The sequence below is a fragment of the Nipponia nippon genome, unplaced genomic scaffold (assembly GCF_047370975.1).
Source record: "Nipponia nippon isolate SJK-2023a ecotype South Korea unplaced genomic scaffold, ASM4737097v1 scaffold_5, whole genome shotgun sequence".
NCBI lineage: Eukaryota > Metazoa > Chordata > Aves > Pelecaniformes > Threskiornithidae > Nipponia > Nipponia nippon.
Window position 1 is genome coordinate 72,682,681 of NW_028262369.1, and position 22,515 is coordinate 72,705,195.

A 22,515-nucleotide genomic window follows, 5' to 3' on the forward strand; every position below is an offset into this window, starting at 1 on the left:
TTATAAAGTAAAATATACAAATCAATCCCAGTGGGGAATCAGAGTATGTACAGAGAATTTTTTTTTTTTTTAAATAAATCTCCCAAACAGGAGATTTGTATCATTTGACCAGAGCATATTTAAAAAACCACATGTTGCTGGCTCTACACTTATACCAGCACAGTTGTTAAGTAACTCATTCTAACTAGTTTTAGACACATCATTCTAAGGAAACAAAACACATATGGAAAAATGAGTAAATTTTTAGCTTGAAAAACGGAAGTCACTATATGAACATGTGATACATTCAATTGAAGTCCTTCAAAATTCCTTTTTAACTGCCTTTAGTTAATTTTAAAACATTTCTTCCTAGATTCACTGAGCTGCCGTTCTTCATTCTCTTGATAATAATAATCCAAGGATCACAGTAACTTCCAATGTCTTTCTTTCTCATCTTTGAGTGTACTCTAGTCCCTTCTGACACTGAATGGATTATTTCATGATCACAAGTAGGAAACTCTTCCCTAAGTTTGTGATGAAAATTCGCTTCTTGTTAAACCTCTTATAAAATTACCTGAAGCCTGGTTTTGTTTTTACATCACCATTGCTTCCTCCTGCAGCTACTTTTGTACTGGCCATGTCCCTCTCCCTAAAAGACTGTTTAATCCTTCTCTCTGTAGTCCCACCAGTTCAAGCTGTGAGCTTCTCACATACCATGAGTTACCAGGAGCCCAGGCCAGTATTGCAAAAAAGGCTCCAGATGAGACAGGAAGCAGCAATACTGACTCAGGAGGTGGCATCCTTCCCTGCGAGACTGAGCCAGGACTTCTTTTAGTTTCTATCTGAACACGTTTCAATGCAGATATGAAAACCAGAATCACTCATTTAGGTTGATATTCTTCCAATCAGTGACCTTTGGTTCTTCAACAATTACACAGACTTTGGCAGAACTCCGTTATATGAAACTGACCACAAATGCAGACCAGACTGATTATCCAACTGAAATCCGATAGCTGTGACCACGCACTTTCTCTATGTGGTATGAGGGCAATTTTTCCTTCTAGATACCCATTTCTGTTCACCTGATTTGCAAAGCTGGGTCATTTTCTTACCTTTTCATGCCACGCACCCAGACACACAGCTCAACGGAAAACTGCAGTGCGCCTTCCTGGACATTGCTGGTTGGCTGTTGCTATTACAGCCATGTGGTAGCACCCTCAAGTTTGAACATCCCGAGTAACTGTATCCTGCCTAAGAGTTTCTCCATCTGTTCAAAATGCTGTTCACTTCATTCCTCAGCTGTAGGTTAGAGCATGTCGTAATGTTAAATGTACCTCCCACACTGCATGACCCCTTTACAGAACAGGATCATACTGAATCCCATCTCAATATATAGCAACCCTCTGTATTTGACACCTCCTTCCGTCAGTTTTGTCTGCTTTGAATCATGTGGCACAGAATACTATTTATGGGAACTTAAGGAGTTGCCATAGGAATAATTATTTTGCAGAAGATAGAGCATTATTAGTTCACAGCAGGTTAAGTATACACATTCTTTGAGTATGAAAGTCCTCTTTTAGCATGGGGCTTTTCATTAACTTCAAAGCTCGTTTGCTACAAAAAAAAAAAAAAAAAAAAAAACCAAATCGCAGCCAAGCCCTTCTCTCCCAACTCCAGCAAAGCAGTCAAATCTCAAGACATGGGCTGAATGTAAGTAGAGCTATTCATATAACTACAACAGAATCCACACCTATGTGAATCTCATTTTTTCTGGTATCCTAAAATTACTATTTAACAGTTCTTTATACATTGTAAGCACTTTAATTTTATTACTTTTATGAGTGTTTCTAAGAACAGACCAACCTTTTAGATGTTTTAGTCATCTAGTTTTCAAAATACAGATCAAAATTATGGTTTTGCATGGGACCCTACATCAATACAGGAGAATGTCTAGTCTCCTATACTTTTGCTTTTCTGTAGGAAAAACATTCTGACTAAAAACCTGACTTTCTCCAGCCTTTAAAAGACTCCCATTACAGTTTTGCTATCCCATGTGATTTTCCCTGTAAATATCAAAATAGAAGTGCCTGGAATGCCTGCTGAGATGGAATAGATCTGTGCATACATGCACCTATATAAATTATTTTAGTTCACAAGCTCATGGAAGTCACACAGAAAAGCAGATCAGAACAATATGCTATAATTCAAATGTCATTATTTCTTCAAATAGACAGTTGTTTTCCCAGGCCACGTGCCACATGATTTTGTGACTTCTCTTCCACACACCCACCCCCCCACCCCCCACCGTTTGCATTAGTATGAGACACTATAAACAGGCAATGCACATCAGCATCCTCTTTTTTTCTCTTTTGCTCCTAGCTGAAATGCCCCTGAGGATTTGCTGAGGGCCAGGTGGCAGGAGTAACAGAAACATAACAAAGATAGTGATACGAATGTAGAATGAGGCTAAAGAGTGTCTTATGCCTGGAAAAATACAGAGAAAAATCTTGAGACTCTCTCCCCTATCAAAAAGTAACATGCCTGCAATCTTCATCCAGCACAAAATACATCAGCCACAATGAAACTGAGCAGATACTGTGCATTCTCAGAACTGCCTGATATGGAGGAGTTCATAAAGTAATGCAGCACATCCAGTATTTGCTGAAATGATCTGTAGTGGTCCGAACCTGAAGAAATTTGCCATCCTCCCCCAAAGAAAGAAATGCAACATCAGGAACCCCACCCCACTCTAAAACCTGATTTTTGTGAAGCCAGGTAACTAATATCAATAACCAGGAATACCCTCCAAACTGCACAGCAAGAAGAGTACTTTGTATATGAGATCCCTTTTTTCCCTGTCCTTGCTCATGGAAATAAGCTTCCCTAACAAGAATAAGCTGAAGCAACTTTTAATCAAACAAAGAGCCTGCACGCCTCAACAGAATAATCGTGACGCTTGCTGTCAATCAGGGGTATGGGGAGTCAATAGATAAAGTCAGTCATGTAAACACCCTGCAAGTCAGCCACTTTGTCTGACAAACGGTCTCAGCTTGTCAGCAAAGCCTGGGTACTCCTTGCACTAAACACTTACACCAGCTAGAAGGAGGGTGGGGGAATAACAAAAACACTCCCACATATTCCTCAGGAATAGTAATATTTTCTCTGGGCTGGAGTTGGCAGAAAGAGCCTCTTCCATCTTCTCCCCCGACCGCCACGTCCTGCACTGGGTATATCTTTTTGGCGTTCTTGAATTTTTTCCCCGATGCAGACTAAATGTGTCTAACAGTCACTCAGCTGAGATGCCTGGTTGCTTTGCAACATTAGATTTTATATCACCCTTTACTAAGAGGTATGTGACCCTGTTTCACAGGAGAACACCAGGCAGTAGATCTTTTCATATTCAAGTGCCCCTAAGCCCTTTACCTACTCAGTTTATTTTACCTGTAGTTTTACTCCAGCATGCTTCCACACACCTGCTTCAGAACTGGAAGACATCTAGATGCAGCCACGCAGCAATGCCACAGTTACTCAGTCCTACACAGACCCAGCACTTTTTAGCTCAGCACAGCCCCACACTGATGCAGCACTGCAGCTTCCAGAGCCCCAAACACACATTGCAGCACCTCTCCAGAAGCACCCATATGTTCAAAGTTCAAGTGCAATTGCAGCACTGATTCGTTCATTTTTGACCTCAATACGAGTTTGATTATTAGGATCAAGCAGACTACTGAAAGCTGAGTCTTAAGTAGATTACAGAGGACCTAAAAAATATGTAATTAGCCATCTAATCATTATCTTTCCTTTGGGGAGAAAGGAGTGAAAGAGTCAGACGCAGAAGAGTAGCTTAACTTTTGTTCTTTAAGTTGCCATTTGGAGGAGCACCTCTACCACAATACCAAATACTGGCTACAAAGGAGTCTAGGCAGACTCCACGTCCAAAGCAGGATGGCAGGAGCTTATACAAAACGTTGTTACAAACATGACCCTACCATCTCTACTAGCTCTAAACCTACCCTTTTCTAAGTAGGTCCTTGGTGCCCAAGGAGGGTCCTCCTCAGCATATGGATCGCTGTACTCCACCACAGCTGCTTCCTCCTCCTCATAATCCTCTGGAGGTGGGGGTGGAGGTGGAGATTCATCCAACACTGGCTCATCCACAGGCGGTGGCGGGGGAGGAGTATCTGAAACTAAAAATAAGCAATAGTATAACCATGAAAATGTCTCTAGAACCATGGTAGCAGGTTGAAGTAATACTCCCTATCCCAGTTAGTTGCACTGGGACCAATAGTTAGAACTTGTGGAAATACACTAGAGACAATAAAATTCAGAGAAGGAAGGATCAGGTTCCTCCAATAAAATTATTTCCTTTTCCCTCTCTTCACAATTGAAGACAAACTTGCAGAGGCAGTAGAGACGGCAGTATTCTGGCTATATACAGACAAATCCTTCATCCACTCAAAACAAAAGCCACATCCAGTAATAAATCATAGCACAAGGAAGCAGCAAACTTACTGTTTTCTTGAACTCTGGCCACAAATCCCATTAGTGGTAACTGTGGAGTTACCTGTAGGATGGAGGGGGGAGGAGGAGCAAGGGATGCTGCCACAGAAATTAAAAAGAGAGAGGCATTCAGTTAGAAACACAACAAAGCAGCAAACAGAAAAGTAGACATCATCACCACTCAGACAGTGTAGCAGTCTGCCAAAAAGCTGAGATTAAAAGGCTGCCATTCAAAGAAAAATGTCTCAGGTGGTTTAAGCATATTCCTAATCTTTACTTCAAGGAGATTTCTCTATTTTTAAAATTTCCAACCCAGCTCTTTTTCATAAGATTAAGAATCCATACTGAAGTATTTTTCTGATCTGACCATGAGATTCCTTAACTTGAAGTTTATTACTACAATATAGCACTTTATGAACAGACCCCACTAACAAACATATGAATAACATATTCTCTCCCTATAATCCTCCACCTTTCAGATCAAATTTATAATTGTAGAGGTGACTTCTGTAACAGCATCCACAAATCCTTAGTAATGACAATGGATATAACTAGTTTTCTCCAAAACGTAGCCAAAAAAACCCCATCAAATGAGGCAGTTATTTCAGGCGAAACAGAAAAAGACGCCTTTGAGAACCGAGTGTACTTGGACGACACAGGACTTCTGACCTTACTGGTAGAACAAAGCGCACTGTGCTGCTGCCAAACAACAGGGCCTATTCCAGATGTGCTGCCTCGTTTCCTTCCCACCTGATTTTGCAGACCAATGCACTGAACTCTGAACAGCCCTTTTACTGGTACCAGAAGAGCTGTCTCTGTACGATAGGTGTGAATTCACATTTAAAGAATATACTATCAGCCAGTTGCAAATGTTGTAACACTGAACTGTGGTTGAAGCCAGGAATGAAAGTTATCTAGTTAAGTAAAAAAAATAGTTGACTAGTTTTATCTAGTTTTAGTATCACTTTGCAAGAGTAATGCAGTAATATTCTTTAAGCAAGTTACAAGATCCTTTTTCAGAAACCACACCTCAAGAAAAGCACAACAAAATAATTTTGTTAGTAGTCACATACAAAAACGTTTAGTCATGTCCAAAAGAATGAGGGAAAAAGGTCTATACTTCATGTACCAGTACATTTATTTAGCTTGCAGAACAGAACTAAATAAATTTCAAACTAATTCCAGAGCCGGTAAGAAAACTGCCAGGTATGATGTAGTATTTTTCAGAATTAATTCATATCATCATAGCAAATGAAAAGGACTCCAGGGCATTTAAAATTCATGTCTCAAATTTTCTTCTGTTTGCTTATTTCAGTAACTATTATCTGAAGTTCTTTGAATTTCTTCTGTCATTCACATGCACATTCCTTTCACAACCACACACCCCAAACAAAAAAAAACAACAGAGCAACCATCCTTCTTGTTGCAAAAATATCCTTGTACTTCCATATAGAGCAAGCTCTATTCTCTCAACATTTAATTGGTATTTCGTGACAAAAAACAAAGTATGTTTCTAATTACAGCTCCTTTGACCTCTGAGAATATTTATTCCTTCAAGTGTAACCACAGTAGCTAGAAAAAGATTTGGTCTTGCATTTTTTCAAAGCAGGAAAAGGGAACTTGAATTTGAAGTCCTACTGAAATGCAGTAATATTCATGAATTCAGCATTCTTGTGCAACTACGAAGTCCCTGCCTTTTTAATTAATATATGCTATAAAAATGTTCAGTTTCAAAATGTTTCCTCTATTCAACATCATATGGATTCATACAACTCATATCCATCACATGAGACTAGCTTCAGTTTCCTAAGTCCCTTCAGTGTACTTTGTTTGTGTGCTATATATATTTCTTTGAAAGAAATAATGCGGCTTTCCTCGTAGAAAAATAAATCACTCTAGACCAGCACTCCAAGCAAATACAAAAAGAAATCCCTTAGTTTAGTTTGGCTTGTGTAGTTTAATCAAAATGGTGATGCTAACACTAGCTGACATCATTCCTTGTTCATCTTAACCATTTGGTTTGTGCTTCAGTCTATGCACAGCGCAGGGACTATCACGTTATATTGGCTCTATACGATATATAATGAGGCTAAGCTAGTTTTGACCTTTAGGAGCCAATACAATAAATATTTTATTAATAATGACTTTGTTTATAAAGTGCATCAGAAGAACTTTACTGTACCTCTGCTGTCTCAAAAGATGAGATAAACACCAGCTTAAACGTTCCCTCCCAGCTTCCTTCCATATAGACCATTGGTAGATTAAGAGTTCATCTACACAGTTGCTGTAAATTAATTCAGAAATACTCAAGAGCACCTTCCACTAGATAGCTTCAGCCTGATAAGAATTCAGCTATATAAATAGTGTGTAGTGCAGACCACCATCTCAGTACTTGCCCAGTTTCTCCCACAGGGTTTTTATCCTGTGCTGAGCTCTATACTGCTTAGATACTGGTATCTAAGGTTGCAAAGTCAAAACGCTTGTTAGGTGGCACGGCTGGCAAGAGTGGCTTTGGGACAGACGTATGCTGAGATCATTTAGAGTCTGCATTTCTTAATATTTTCTTTTCAGTTGTTAAAAAGGCCTCACCATGAAGTAGAGAAATTATATTATCTTAGAAGTGGCATTCAAAAGAACAGGGCAAGGCAACTATCTTTCATCCTCCCAAGAAGTGAATAAACAGAAATGACTATGCCAACATACTAAAAAATGGAAGTGGAAAAAACAGTACTGCTTTATTGCCAAACAGCCTGCGAAGAAGAACAAGCCATAGTTGGCATGCTCCTCTGTCTGTTGTAAGGTCTCTTTTTCACCTCTGTAAGGTCTCTTTTTCACCTCTTTAGTTTGCGTTTTCTCCCTCTCTTCAGGAATGCGGAGAACCATTTGTGGCCCCTGTCCTGTCACTACTAACCCTGCCCCTTACAGACACAACAGTCCCTCTGTTCTTAGGGTCTTCATCAATTATACATGCTTGGGCATCCTCTCTTTTCAAGGTACAGGCCAAAAAAACTTGATTTAGTGTAACTGCAAAGCTATTTAGTATAATATAAAATTCTGTATTCTGCTAGGTATATAAAAATGTCTTACTACAACTGCTTATTTATATTGTATCAAGTATGCCAGTATAATTGAAGTATTTTGTTTGTGATTTACAGCTCAAGTGACTAATCGCCATAATCATTATCTTCTTTTCAAGGTACAGAGACTGAACTGTGGTTATGTAACTTATTTAAAGTCTATTTGGCATCTTCTGTGATTACCTATTAACAATGCAATGGTAGCTTGCAGAAAATTATCCCTTTGCTAAAGCAGAAATACACAGCAGTTGTCAGAAACTCTCTGGATATACTGAAAATCCTCTTTACTGCAAAGGTAATCCTGAAGGGTTTCTTTTATTGCTGATACCCTCTCCTTCTCGCCTGTTCTGCTTCAGCCTTCAATATGAACATAATGTGCTTAACAAACACCTCATATTTCAGGCAACTGGGCTGCAATTTAGTCATATAACCTCCTCCTCCCTCCTGGCCCCAGCAGGACCATCCATTTCCTTCAAGTTAAGCACACACATCTCTCTGCAGAGCAGCTCACAAGCAGTAATATTTGAACCTGATCAAATCCCTTAAATGCAGATTGCAGCATTTGATCTAATTCCAAGTTCAGTGCTCAATTTAAAAAAAAAAAACAAAACAAAACACAACAAAACCAAAACCAAACCCAAAACCCACCACCACCACCACAACAAAACACAAATGCACTGCAGTGCTTGCAAGTCAACATTCAGCGTTGCTGGTAATAGGGCATTTCCTAACAAGGAACCTCCAGTATGCCTCCTGCATCTTTCTGTAGCTTTGTCAAAAAAGAAAGTCTCCCCTACTCTGGTAGCAAAACCTCCACCTCACATCAGAAGCACAGGGAAAAGGACTCCTTCAATGAAAAGCTACTGCGTTCTGCCTGACATGCAAGACACGCCACTCCTTGTTAATATCCCATCCTCCTTTTTAAGACAGGTTGCCCATCAAAATAACATCACCTGTGGACTTAGCAGATGACACAGTTCCCTTGCATCCCATACCAAACACCACTGTTGTCTCTAAGGTGTCTAATGCTTACCCTTGTATAACAAGTACAATTTCTTGAACTGTCCATTAATCAGAAGGAAAAACCATACAAGATAAAGACTGATTAATGAAGAATCAGTGTTCTGGTGCAAAAGCAAATACCCATCACACACCAAAGCAGATACATGACACATGGTGTAGTAAAGGACTAAAGCTTGTCTAATAGGGACTGTGAGATCAAAAGTAATTTATTTGGCAACAAAGCCAGTATTGTTTTAAGCTGCTTGCCATAATGGAAGCTGAATGCTCTGTACTTGGACCGCAGCTTTGGCATGGCTACCAGCAACATACTGAAAGTTACCTGAGACTAACTGCAAGATCTGCAATGGAGACAGAACGTAAGATTTCAGAGATCTGGAGGCCACTCCATTCACCACTGGGTTGAATTCAACAGAGCAGAAAAACTTTCTTACCTGGGTTCTGGTTATAAAACGGTCCTCCGTTCATCTGGTTCTGAAGGCTTGGCTGTGATGTGATCGAAGGAGGACGCCGATATGGCAAAGATCCCCCTATTGTTGGGGGGGTGTGTCGAGATGCAGGCCTATTCATGCTGTAGAACTGAACTGGGTGACCTAGGTTAGAAAGAGAAATGTATTAGCAAAGAGAAGAACAATGCCTGCCTTTTTTATATCTGCATTCAAGATTCAAAGGCTTAGAAAAGTTTTTGTTTTTTTCAAGATAGTCTGCATCCTGGGAGCAGTCAGCCAGTTCAGCTGCCAGAGTGGAAGGACACTGGATGTCTCAACAGCAACACAAAAAACAACTCTCCCAACTGCCTGTACCCAGCACTGCTCACAAAGGCCAGTATGAAAATACAAAGGTGTCTAAGCTATGAAGTTTCAAAACGAAAGAAAATAATTCCCAGTTATCCATTTTATATAATGTATTATAATAACTTCTTGCAAATTTAGTTACTTACAAACCTGCAAAAAAATAACACTTCACAGTCCAGCAATTAAGCAACATACACATACAAACTAACTCTGTGCCATTCCCAAGATTCAAAGCTGTTAACTTGTACAACTGAAAAACACAGTACTAACTATCTTAGTGCTGTATAGGAAATATGCAGAAAATCATCTGGGGAGAAGAGAATGTTAGCAACTGCTTGAAGGATGGAATAAATGAAATGATGCTCAAAGACCCTCTTTCAGGGAGCTGCCAATTGAAACTACTCCTTAAAAACTTGCTCTCCATTTTAATCACTTCCTGTATCAAAGTAAATGATCCTGAATCTAAGCAAGCAATAAATGAAGCAAGACCATTAAGCTATCTTCTGTGCTCACAGAAAGTTCTCTGCCTTATATACTGTATATAACAGTAAACTGGATTTGTTATACCCATATATAGGTTATTACCCTCCCTAACTATTCTGCCCCCAGCATTTGTACTAGAGGTAAATTTCAGAGTTTTCAAGAAAATCAGGGAAGAAGGGATGGCCACTGTGGCTGAGGAGACATGCATGCAGGGAAGTAAACAGGGAAACAGAACAAACGAATGTGCACTTTTTTAAAAACCTGCATTGTTCTCCACTATGTTTTGATTGCTTTGCAAAACTTCACACTACGTCAGTAAATAAAATGCAAGTTGCTTGCTGTGTTACTTGCTTCTAAGAGCAAATGCATGAACTAGAGATTCAAATTCCTCCTGCTTTGTACAGGTAGGTACATCTCAAAAAATGCACTTTTTACAGATGAGGAAGAACAACAGGTAAGAAGTAATCCACCTAGTATATAGGCCTTTTCACATTTTTCCTAACGTGTCTTTCCAATATGCCTGTATCCCTGTTACTTGATGCACTGGTAGAAATCGGTGGTGATTGGAGAGCAGGGAGGAGAGAAGAAACAGGTAAGAGATCCTTAATTACCAAAAACTACACCTTCATAAACAGTAAACTATCCAGTCTCTTCAAATACTTTATTTCAGAGAAGCCATGCAAGCAACCTCACTAATACCACAGGGAAACAAAAGATCTTAAAAATAGTAAGTAACCTGAAATCTCTTATGGAATTGTGAGTATGATTTTATAGCCATTAAAATATTAATCTCTGCTTGATTTTGACTTGTCAAAAACACAGAAGCAATATGGCTTAAGAACTGGGATACTGACAGTGCACCAAAAATGTAAAACTGACTGAGGCCCCATATGACACCGCTCATCTTCTAAACATGAAAGTAGTTTAGACATCAGGATCATCTTCTGATACCAAAATTCATCACAGTTCAGAAGCTTCTAGTCATAGTAATGGATTTTAGTGTAAGTATTTTCTAATTCTGTATGAACCACAGCACCTTATACTAAATACGATTTCAAGAACACTTCTGGCACCTGGTGAAATTCTTACTAAGAGACCAACACTAATAAACACACAGACCAATTCATACCATTGTGATCAGCCTCCACTATAATGAAAAGTAACAAAGCACGTAGGTAGCTATATATGAATTTGGTTGTCTAAAGGAGATCTTTACAATGCAGGTGTAACTCCTCATCAAAAGCTGATACGGTTAGTAAGTACTATATGCTGCAACTTCATTGTATGAAAAAACCAAAAAACGTAGGGTGATTTCATAAGCATTAAGAAAAGCAAGTTGCAATATACACCATAAGTACCACCTATTAAACCAAAATCCGTTAGTACTATTCTGCATAATAAAAACTTGTATTTTACCTGGCATTGAACACAAAAAGATGCCCTTTTTATCAGTTCATTGAAAGGAGACTTGTCATTTGAAAGCATTGAAGAGACAAGTCATATAAATTATACTTTGCTAGATGCACTTTTTTTATTCCATTACTGAAAGAGAATAATCAGACCCAGCACTATCAGTGCTGGTTGCCCCCCAAACATAATTATTCTATGAGATCCTCAGTATTCAAACCGCAATAAAATGATAATGTAATAAATAATTATATAAATGTAAAAATAATAAAATGATAAAATTAAATGATTGCTGTTTATAAAACTAGCACACCTTGAATTGTCTGCTATGATCATTACCTTATAGTTGGGTATTAGCAAATATTTTCCAGTTATATTAAAAAAAAAAAATAAAAAATCACTGCTTCTTAAGTAACTTTGAAAAGCCTGGGATCGTGATCACATCTGGGTTCATCTGCCCACCGGCTGGAGCAGACACTCACCTGTAGAGGGTGTAGAAGAAACAGCAGGGGGAGTTGGAGAGGTGAAGCCATCAGCAAGGGGTTGAGCTCCTGCAGCAGCAGCAGCAGCATCTGGGGCAGCGGAGGAAGGGGCAGGAGCAGGAGGAGTAGGGGCAGGAGCAGAGGTAGCAGGAAGGGGAGAAGTGCCAGCTGAGCCAGCAGGGGCTAAGTGAAGAGAGGAGGAAGAGGCGGAGTTAATAAGGAGATATGTTAGCAAGAAAAAAAAAAAAAGAAAGCCTTTTACTATTCAGTGTTAGCTATTTATTAGATGCACAGTATTTTAGAATGCGTGAAGAGATGAGAGAAAAACAGAGCTGTTAAAGAAAGGTTCATTCCTATGTGGACAGTAAATGAGGGTCAAGAAAATCCACTTCTTTCCATGTCTGAAGAGAACCCAGAACTTTTCACTGAAAGCCATTACTTTTGAAAGATGTCTTTACACCTTGTTATTTACGCTTCGAACTGTTGCATGGCTGCCTTTAGCTTTTGTACGAATTAGAAAATATACAGAAGAGGAAAGCCAAAGATTTCCAGCTCTTTGGTTCAGAAGCATCATGCATTTCAGATCACACTGCAAGCCAACTATACACTCTTCTTCACTGAAAGGGCTGAGCAAAGGAAAAAGGAGTACTAATATCACTTCCTATTTCTGGAAAGACTGGGGCGATTAAATTGAACAAGTTTCTTTTTGTGACAACTCAGCTAGGCTTGCATTAATGTACTAAAGGCTTATCCTGTGCCTGCCTCTCATTTCATCTAACTTTCTAAAAGCATGCTTCTATATATCTGCCTGAACAGCCAATGAAAAAAAACATTTATTTGCTTAAAAGGACAAGGGAGAAGTTTCCCCCAGCCCATTGAAAAAGGCATTGTGTTATACCTAGTCACATGCAGGCAGCCAGGCAAAAAATTCTGATAAACAAATTAATATATAAAAGAAGCATTAGAGCACATCAGACACTCCCACAAAAGACACTACCTGATTCAAATTCATACTATCAATAGCAAGCAATTTTCAAGGCTTGCATGTTTCTGGATAATGAACTTTGAGACTTCTCTTGGCGTTTACTCAGCACTGTGTTTAGGAGGCTTGCAAATGCTAAAGGTTAATGCTGAGTCAGAAAGAGAAACCGCAAGTTTCCATTTACCTGGATAGACACTGGGAGGAGATGGTGTGGGAACAGCAATAGGAACACCCACACTTCCACTTCCACTGTTCTCTCGACTGCTGCTCCGACTACTTGGGTGGCTTCCTCCACTACTCCCACTGCTGCTGTAAGAAACCAAAATAACCCAGGGTATGAATTTGCTGCTGTGCATGCTGAAACATAAGATCCCTTATATAGCACCTTATTAATTCAAAGAAGTAACACGGAACAAGAGAAAAGAAACAAGGATGATATAAACCTATAGAAAGCTTAGTTTTTCTAAAACTCTTCACTTTGACCACAAAACAGGTTTTTCAGTTAGTCTTAGTGAACATGCCCAAAAATGAAACACTTCCAGAACCTTGTTCCAAAGCACATCATTCCAATATTGCTAAACCCCTACTGAGCAAATGCAGACCTTTTTCCTATAACTTACAACATGCATAGACTGTTTAGACTCTGATTTATATGCTTTCATAGGGGACTACTGAAATTTGGAAATTGTAAATAGTAAAAATCAGATTTTCTTATATTTTTAAGTGCATCTGTTTAGCCATCTTCAAGTACTTATGATGTTTAAAAAGAAAGATTTCAAGGGAAGTATTTAGACCTGTCACATTATGAAACACTTATTATCCTAGAGAAAAGGCTAGCCTTCTGCCAAACCTTTGGTAATACAGTTCAGCTTTATTCTGTTTGAAGTTATCAGTATCCTCAAAATACAATGCTCCTTTTCAGCTACTCAATCTATAAATATCAAAGACTGCTCAAACAAAAACGTGAACTATAAGCATACTATGCAGTCCTTCAACATGTAGAAGTCAACTGGTGTACAAAGTCTTCTCCCAGTTTTGTAAGCATTTCATATAATAATATCATGATGTACCTACCTGAAATGCTTCACAATTTTAGTAATTCATTAAGTACTATAACTAAGTGATAGCACTAAAATTAAGGTGACTAGGGGATTAAGTGAACAATCTTAACGTGATCCACTGTTCTGGTTTTATTAGAGTGCATTCTTGTCATGCCAAATGACGTTAGCAGTCCATATCATGAATTCACTGATGGATCTGATATTCATTGTAGCATTTTTTGTCCATATGCTTATACAATACTAACCAAACTTTGTACAGAACTACACTGGATACCTGTACGTGCGATTCCTCTGATTCACAGAAGCTGTTCTAACAGGGCTCTGTTGCGAGGGAGCCATATTGCGTGTTGGGCTAGGCACATAGTCATTTGGTACCACCGGAGGACGTACTGGCTCCAACGTACGATAGGGAGAGTGACGCCTACACAAGGACAAGCATATTTCAGAAGCAAATCAAGACAATAGAGACAAAACCAAAGATTTTTCATTCTTTAAAAGAGAGCTACATACTAATCAGTAATGTTTTTCTATAAGTTTGCAGTTATCTATTTTGTAGGATAAGAAAAAACAATTAAGGATGTTCTTCATGTACTTCAGTCTCCAGATGAAGATATTTTTTCTATTTCCTATTCATAAACTCTGTGTTGCACATCCCATTCTTGTTTTTAAAGTAATCCATATCTTGTTTTAAAATAAAGCACCACGGTCTGTATGTATACACACAATCACAAACCAACAAACAGCGTTCATCTCAGTTGTAACACATTTTCCTACGGTCAAAGTCAAGTTCATAGACTTAATAGGAAAGTACTTTTATCACACACAGCACAAATAATTAATGAACAGTGCCACATACTAATTTTCCAGTTGTTTAGCACCACCTGTCAAAGCCACACAGTTAATGACTTTTTACTCTAAAGCATGTAGAAAGTGATCTGCAATGATAAAAAGGTTCCTGTTGGGAAAGGCTGATGATGCCCACCATCTTCTGGCAGAAACGTGCTAACTGATATATAAGACATGATCAGTAGAAGGGGATGCGGATATAACACCTCTTGACCTTTGTGAATGGTTAAAACGGGAAGAAAAAAAAAAAAAGCCCCCACTACAGAAAAAGAAAGTATCTTCCCTTTTTTCCCTTCTGTTCACCAAAGCCATTTACACATTTGGTAACTGCACTTACCCAATAGTTCCTTTTCCCGACATTGGTGGACTTGGTGGCTTCTGGGTGGGTGGTGTTGTACGAGGCAGCCCACCCATCTTCATATTCTGTGTGCTGACCTGCATGAAAGAACGGGGAGAAAAATGGCCTTCACTAAGCTCAGCTTCTAGGGGGAGAGACACTGAGATGCCTTTAGCAATTAACTCTAAGTAGGGGAAGGTTTAAACAAACAAAAAAATTGAGAGGCCATGCATTTTATATGCAATTTCCACTCTGCTAGAAGTCAAGAGTTGTGCTCAAAGGACTCTTTATTACACAGGGTTTTTAAAAATTGTATATACAAAAAGTGAATTTGCCTTTAGGCTATCACATAAACATTAAATCACTGACAATACAGACACTGTATCTAACTTGGTTAAACCTCCCAGTCATCTTTTGAGATAAAGGCAGTTGCTTCAGGTTGCACTACTGAATGGTAAATTTGCAAAAATATTTTCTAATACTCTTTAAAAATACTAAGGTTTATCTAATAGGCCACAATGTAATTCATACAAATACAGAGAAGTCAAAGTAATCTCCAAATATGATCCATTAATGTTTTGATGTTTTCACAGTATGACATCAAAATTTTTTAAGATAATATTTATTGTAGATATTATTTATGTGTATGTAAACATAGAGAGAAAGCTATATGGAAAAAAATAGAAAGAGGCACTTTTTTTCCCCACCAAATCTGTAGCAATTTAATATCTAAGAATCGATAAATAAATGGATGGGGAGAAAAATATTTAGCAGTGATGTGATATGATGTAATTGCGGTTGTCCCCTCCCCCTCTTTCAGGTTAAAATAATCATGAAGTAACTTTTATATAAAAGAATTTACTCTAACTTCTTTAAAACACTCATCTGCATTCTTGACCAATTCATCAATCTAGGAATCATAAACAATTGTTACCAATGCGGGCATTTTGCTTATCTGTATACTGCCAGCCAAGCATAATTCTCTCAATGCATGCACCCTTACAGCAATCGGCACATGGTCGTCTTACAAGTCTCTGTTAAACAGTTTGGGTTTATGAATGCTCAAACTATTCCTTAGACCCAGAGATATTCAACAAACCTAAATAAGTACGCTTACATCCCTTTTTTCTGTTGCTCCTGTCATGCTCTATTTCACAGTGCTTCTTATTTCCAAAGCATAAGTCTTGCCTATTGCCCACACCTCCCATATAAAAAGGCACAGTGATCAAGGCATTAGAAGTATTTGCAAACATCATTAAAAGCAAATTACTCCTTTAAAATTTGAGTCTAACAACTCGCTTAAAACCCTGGCAATGTTTAGATTTGTGAATTGATAAATATTGAGAACAGTGTGAAGAGTAATATATTCAGTATTTTAATCCACTGAAACTTGATTCCCTGGCGCTAAATAATCCCAGTGCTACCACATTTTCAATCTGCTGGGAGGAAAAGAAAACCAAGTGTTGGAAGGGTTTTTTTTGTCAGATTCAAAAACAGATGTTTGGATTTAGTTGTGCAAGAGTACTTTGTAATGTCAATTTAAGACAAAATTGTTTTGCACAGCATTATGAAGTCCTTTAAGCCAACTCTAAGCAACAAGAAATCTAAAGCTAATTTAAGTGAGGGATGACGTAAGCACTGAACTACAACTACTTGAAGGGAAGAGGGAAAGTGTAAAATGAAGTATATTTTATTCTATACACGGAACATTAAGAAATAGCACAAAATCTGAATTTTTTTTTAAAGTTGCAGCACCTCCTGTATTTCCTCTTTCATTAACGATGCCTGTTTTACCCACTATTTGAGTTGTCAAAAAAACCAAACAAAAGCCCCCCACCTTAATTAAACACTCGGTGCATTGTCACTTGCTATATTTCAAACAGCCCATTAAGCCTAGTGGGGCAGCGGTTCTGGATGTCTTCAGATGACAGCAAACTTGGACCAATATGTGTGCCCCTGAATAGTCCATTCAGGTGTTTTAACTGGCTACACTATTGTTTCTGACCAGATGATGTAACCACTAGCTATCACTGTACAGTTAACATAAAATTCCATATATTTAACCATAAAGAATCTTATTATTCATATACACTCATCGCAGGAACAAAAATGAAGTTTTAGGCTTCCACTGAGCTAGAGTTACATGAAAAGAAAGGACAGCAGAGGTGGAAGATGCGGTGACATCACACAGTATACAGTAAGATGTGGAAGTAATACTTGCCTGACTAACGCAGAACTCCAGTGACTGCTAGCCACTTTCATTAACACTGCCAATAAACATATCCTTGACACAGGATGGGAAGAAAGCTTTAGAAAATGTGCCCAAAGAAAAAGTGATCCTTTTTTAGCTAAGAAACTTTAGTCACAAAGAAGCCATTCTTAAGAACAACTAAACTGAAAGATGGGGAAATGCACTGACAGTAAGCTTTGTTTCAGGCTCTTTGAAATGACTTTTCAACATTGAAATCGAAATGTTGAAAGAGCAAGTAATTGAAGTTTACAGGGCTGTCTTCAAATCTGACAGGATGGATGGCTTTAAGATTAGCTACCGTAAGTTAAACAACCCTATCTGAATAACTTCCCCTTTGACTTATGGCCAAATAATCACAGAAGAGAAATGAAGAATATAAAATGATTCCAACAGTTCTGATCAAAATAGACAAATCTGTGGAAATAATATCATGCAAGACACTAAAAAAGATTACGGACTGCCTTGAGGAATAAAAAAAAAAAGACGACAATTTAAAACTATACAACTTGCAACTTCAGTTGAGATACAAACATTGTAACATTTCCAACTGTTCCCTTCAATGATGACTTCTACTATGAAAAAAAAAAAATTAAAAAAAAAGGAAAGCCATTAATGCCCCACCTCTTGCAAAACTTTATTGCACTTTCCATTTTGCACATATGGTTATAAAGATAGTTTCCATACACAAATCCTCATCCACACACATCCCTCTTACAAACTTCTAAAATCTGAAGCAACCACTAGAAGTCAAGGTCATATTTGCATCTGCTGTCAAGTTTCAAAAATCCGTTTTCTGGAGTAAGTTGGAATTTGCCAGAAGTTGCACTGTTTCTGACAACATTTCTGCTAACTCTGCACAGCTGGAACTATCCAGATGCAACTGGTTTAATTAGAGGGTGAAAGCAGAGGAATGCATCTGTCGGTGGTTTGTTTGACTGCAGTACCCCACAGATCTGTGGTTGGTTTGTAGTTAAGAGCTTGCAAATTCTTTTAGGAATCTGTGTGGCAAAACAGAGCCTGCAACCAGAAACACAAAGGAGTATCTCTGCCTTTGCTCACAACTGCCAAAACAGCTAACCGCTGTGCTAAAAAAAGAAAAAGATTAAGAGAGGCAGTAATGATTTGGGCACAAAGCTCAGGGGAAAAAAAAGAAAAAAAAACAAAAACAAAACAGCTGAGTGTTCTAAAAGCAGGAAGGCAACCGTGTGAGCAGACAAGCAATGCGCAGGGTCTACACAGAATGCGCGCAAGGATTTTTCCAATTCTTTTTTTGCGTCTTCTCACCAAAGCAAAAGAGTAGAAAATATTACCAACTGAAATTACATGGAAGAACACCAAATAATTCTAGGGAGAGCTTGGATAAGCTTTTTTTTTTTCCCCCCACTGGATACCTTGCAGAAGCTTTTTATACGTCAATTAGCAAGCACCTGCACTACAGAACAAAATGTCTTCTACCAAAGCTGTATCTCTGTCAGCACTGGAGCTGGAAGTGGAAGTTTTGCTGAGGGAGAAACTGCACATACAACTTAAAATAAGCGGGTCCTTGGTAAGTAACACATCCTGGAGAATGCTCTGAGATCCAACTCCACAGCAACAGGCGCAAAATGAACTGTAAAGAAATGGTCCACTACAGACCACTCTGTTTAAAAAGCGTACAACATACTTCATCCAATATTTTCAATATTGAGCTACAGTGTCAGTTTTAGAAAGTCTGATGACTTCAAGACATGATATGGGACTGACTAGAGCCCTTAGAAAAATATAATTTTAAGTTTAATTTTTTTAATAATTAAGACTTATTTGATTATATCATCTTCTTATGGTCCTGCATATGACTGAGTTTCCTTCATAGTTACATTTTTATAAACATTTAACATATTGAGCTTCTTTAGCACTCCACTGTATAAGAAATTTGTAGTGAAATAAACTGGTTAAAACTGAGAAATCCTGCAGTTCATTCAATTATTGGGAATGTTTTCATGAGCAAAAAAATTCACTGAACAAGAAGTACAGAAATACATAGTTGGTCAGACATAAGAGCTGGTCATCAGATGTGCAAAAACTATTTGCACGAATGCACTATGTATTTACGCGGCTGTAAGGCACTTACCTGCAACAAAGATTTCAATCCACATTTTTACTTTTCTGAAGAACATCTCATTGTCAGTTCAATTACCGAAACAAAGTGTTGGTTTTTTTTTTTCCAGAAATCCTGAATACCAGATATTCCGTGCAATCAAACCTCAGGAGGAGCTACTATCTAAAGCCAAAGTTGGACTCAGCCCAGAAATTTTTAAGTGGTGCTTCATGGTCACATCAGATTTTCTAGAGCTTACAGAACATCAAAAGAATCATCTTTTGCTCAAAATCTAGTAAGAAAACGTGTCCCATCAGTGATGTTCCATGGATTATATTCAGGAACTTCAAGCAGCTACTCAACCTTCTTGAGCTGACTATACCTGACTCCAGCAAAAAACAACCTAAGGCTGAATGAAAACTACCTTCCCACACCTTGCTTCATCTTATTAACACTACAGAGAGGATAAACAGATTTTTGGCCCATCATCTGCTACCTCAAAGTAAATTCCTTTCCAGGCTGTGCTCAGCCACTCGAATACTTACTCTGCATGTCTAATTAAACCATATGTTTTTCAGTTGATTAACCAGTTAATATGGAAGTGAAATGTCTAAATTTCAACCCTGTCTTGGCAAATAACCACAAGTAGAAGCTTCAGCAAGTGAGTTTACTTGTTTTTACCACATCCACCTACATAAAGTAATTGAAGAACCAAGTCTGGTAAATACAAAAAAGGCTTAAACAATGTCATTTTCAATTGATTTGCTGACAGGAGATGCTACAGATACTCCTCCAACTTGTAATCGGAATTTTCTTCAAAATCTGTTTAAAATTTAAGCTACCTAGACACAAGCATAGTTAGCCCTGCTACAGTCAGTCAGTTTAATACTGTAACTGTTACCTAAGACTAAGGTTTCCTTGCAGCCATAAAAATAAATGCAGGCTAAACACTTCATATCCAGTCTCTCATAAGTGAAGTAAAATTATTATTCACACAAAACTAGGGTTAGTAGCTGCTTTTTAGTTTTCTTCTTTCAGGCTGATGCACAGTGACTATAGTGAGACTTAAAGAATAACTTATGTCCACTGAGAGGTGCTGTGCTGCTTTTTGCCTTTTTTTTTTTTTTAAACCCTCATGTTTTGGCAATGAGAAGTTGATTGACATATTGTGATTTCCCAAATCAAATTTCTGATCAGGTTCACTCTAGTAAAAATAAAGAAATATTTTACCTGGCATTATATAAAAAAATGTTATTTTCATTTCAAACCTATAAATAGAAAAAAATTATTTTCCCTGTAAAGCTGAAGAGACTCTTACCTCTACTGCAGATGATGCACAGATATGGCAGTTCACACATAATCTGTAATTATACAACTTTTAAATTTTTGTTAGGACGTAATCTGTAATTATACAACTTTTAAATTTTTGTTAGGACGGTCCTTACTTTTTTATAACTGCAATTGCAGAGAGCAACAAAAACTGAGTTTGCAAATTGTTTTTTCAAGATCACTGGGAAAAACCATCATCCAAGATGAAATGCACGCAGAATAAGGCATATTCAGCATTAGAAGTATCCATTTTGCATGGACAGTCAGAAAGGGCCAGGGAGGAGATATATTTTGCAATTCTCCAATAAAAAGCATTTTAACACTATGTGACTTGAAATACTGTACCTCACAGAGGTATGTAAACATAAATTTCAAATTACATGTGAGAAATCTCTCATCTATTAAACATTTTCCATTGTGATCAGATGTGCTACATACACTTCAATACCTTACTAAAAGTACCATCTGGTCAATTCCATAGGGACATCATTGGGATATCTACAGTAATACCTGGTTTTACAGGCAATCTTTTCAGGAATGTGCAGGATTTTCTTTTAGCTTTTTCCAGTCATGGAAAATACTTAGCCATGAAAAATATTTCACATCATCTTGGAACGTCATTTAATTAATATACTCACACTACATATTAATATTCTATGTTCTAAAATACAGTTCCCTCTTTAAAACTGTGACACCTGCTACTAAAAACCTTTCATTCCCTCTTTCCCCAAACCAGCTGCACTTCAGGAGGAGGAGGATATCACAATACTCAATAAAGGCTATAACCTATCTATTAATATGCTATGAACTCCAACATAGTATCATGTAACTTCATTTAACTGCTTGTCTAATTGATTTGATGCTTTTTATTGCTACTTCTGCAGCCACTAAGGCTACTAACATTTAAACCTCTTTAAGACCCTTGAGAATTTGACATGCTTCAGTCTGAGTTCTTTGATGCACTATTCATTTAATATTCAACTAAATAAATCACTTAGCTTGTTTAAGGGTTATTAAATATTTTACACAACTATCAAATTTGCCAAAATTTCCATATATGAGTGCCTCTCAGTATGTAAATAGTGCTAGCAGTTTCTGAAAAAATTAAGGATACTGCAACTTTAAAAAAAAATAATACACAGATTTGAATTTGTTACACACCTTTGGAGCCCATTATTTGAGCAATCTCACGCTGAAACATTAATCCCAATCAAATCATAACTTACACCGTATATAGGATAAAAAGAATATTACACAGGGGGAGGCTCATATTCAGATGCTATCTATTCACTGTATCTTTTTGTCTACACAAGGTTAGCACAACATTCCTCCCTTGCAAATGATCTGGTAGATAGGCTGAAGGCAGTCAATATTTTGCCACAAAGCTTTTAAAATGAACTGTGGTAGCTTCCTTCCATAAATACATCAATTTATATCACAAAATGTTTATCTGCAATGAAATCATTCAACAAAAGGTCTGATACACAGGAGGGAGAACAGGCGTTGTTTTAAACCATCAGTAACATTCATGTTAATCATCTCCCCGTGTGTAATAGTCTCAGAAGAATAAGAATGGAAATCCAGCCCTGGGGTTTCTTACCTTAAATCTAAGCAACCACTTAATGCATAAATGGAGCAAACAAAAGAGGCAAGGAAAAAAAAGCATTGAAAGGTTAGTTGGAACTTCAGGATATGAAGAGAAAGGAAAAAGAAAGAAAAAAGTTAAGCATTCAGCATTAACAAAATAATGTATCAGTAGATCATAGAAAGAGTGGTTAAAGCAGAATGTGTCATGAACAAAAGATTTTCAAGCTGAAACTCTTAATATACATTGACCATAAAGCCTTTAGATTAACACCTTAAAATTAACGCTCAAATGCTTGTACACCG

At 37.8% G+C, this 22,515-nt stretch overlaps 1 protein-coding gene across 19 annotated transcripts in view; it reads right to left on the reverse strand.

Moving 5' to 3' along the window:
• Positions 1–22,515, reverse strand: part of ABI2 (abl interactor 2) — a 69,615-nt gene that overhangs the window by 7,508 nt on the left and 39,592 nt on the right. For 2 of the 19 annotated variants that reach the window (XM_087730784.1, XM_087730780.1), the window contains exons 4-11: positions 22,226–22,243; positions 14,969–15,066; positions 14,060–14,206; positions 12,909–13,033; positions 11,743–11,925; positions 9,011–9,169; positions 4,492–4,578; positions 3,993–4,166 (exon numbers count right to left, since the gene is read on the reverse strand). In XM_087730784.1, coding sequence (XP_087586910.1) covers positions 3,993–4,166; positions 4,492–4,578; positions 9,011–9,169; positions 11,743–11,925; positions 12,909–13,033; positions 14,060–14,206; positions 14,969–15,066; positions 22,226–22,243 — 991 coding nt within the window. The remainder of the gene's footprint in view (positions 1–3,992; positions 4,167–4,491; positions 4,579–9,010; positions 9,170–11,742; positions 11,926–12,908; positions 13,034–14,059; positions 14,207–14,968; positions 15,067–22,225; positions 22,244–22,515) is intronic. The other 17 variants (XM_087730788.1, XM_087730783.1, XM_087730796.1 and 14 more) reach the window with 12 other exon arrangements.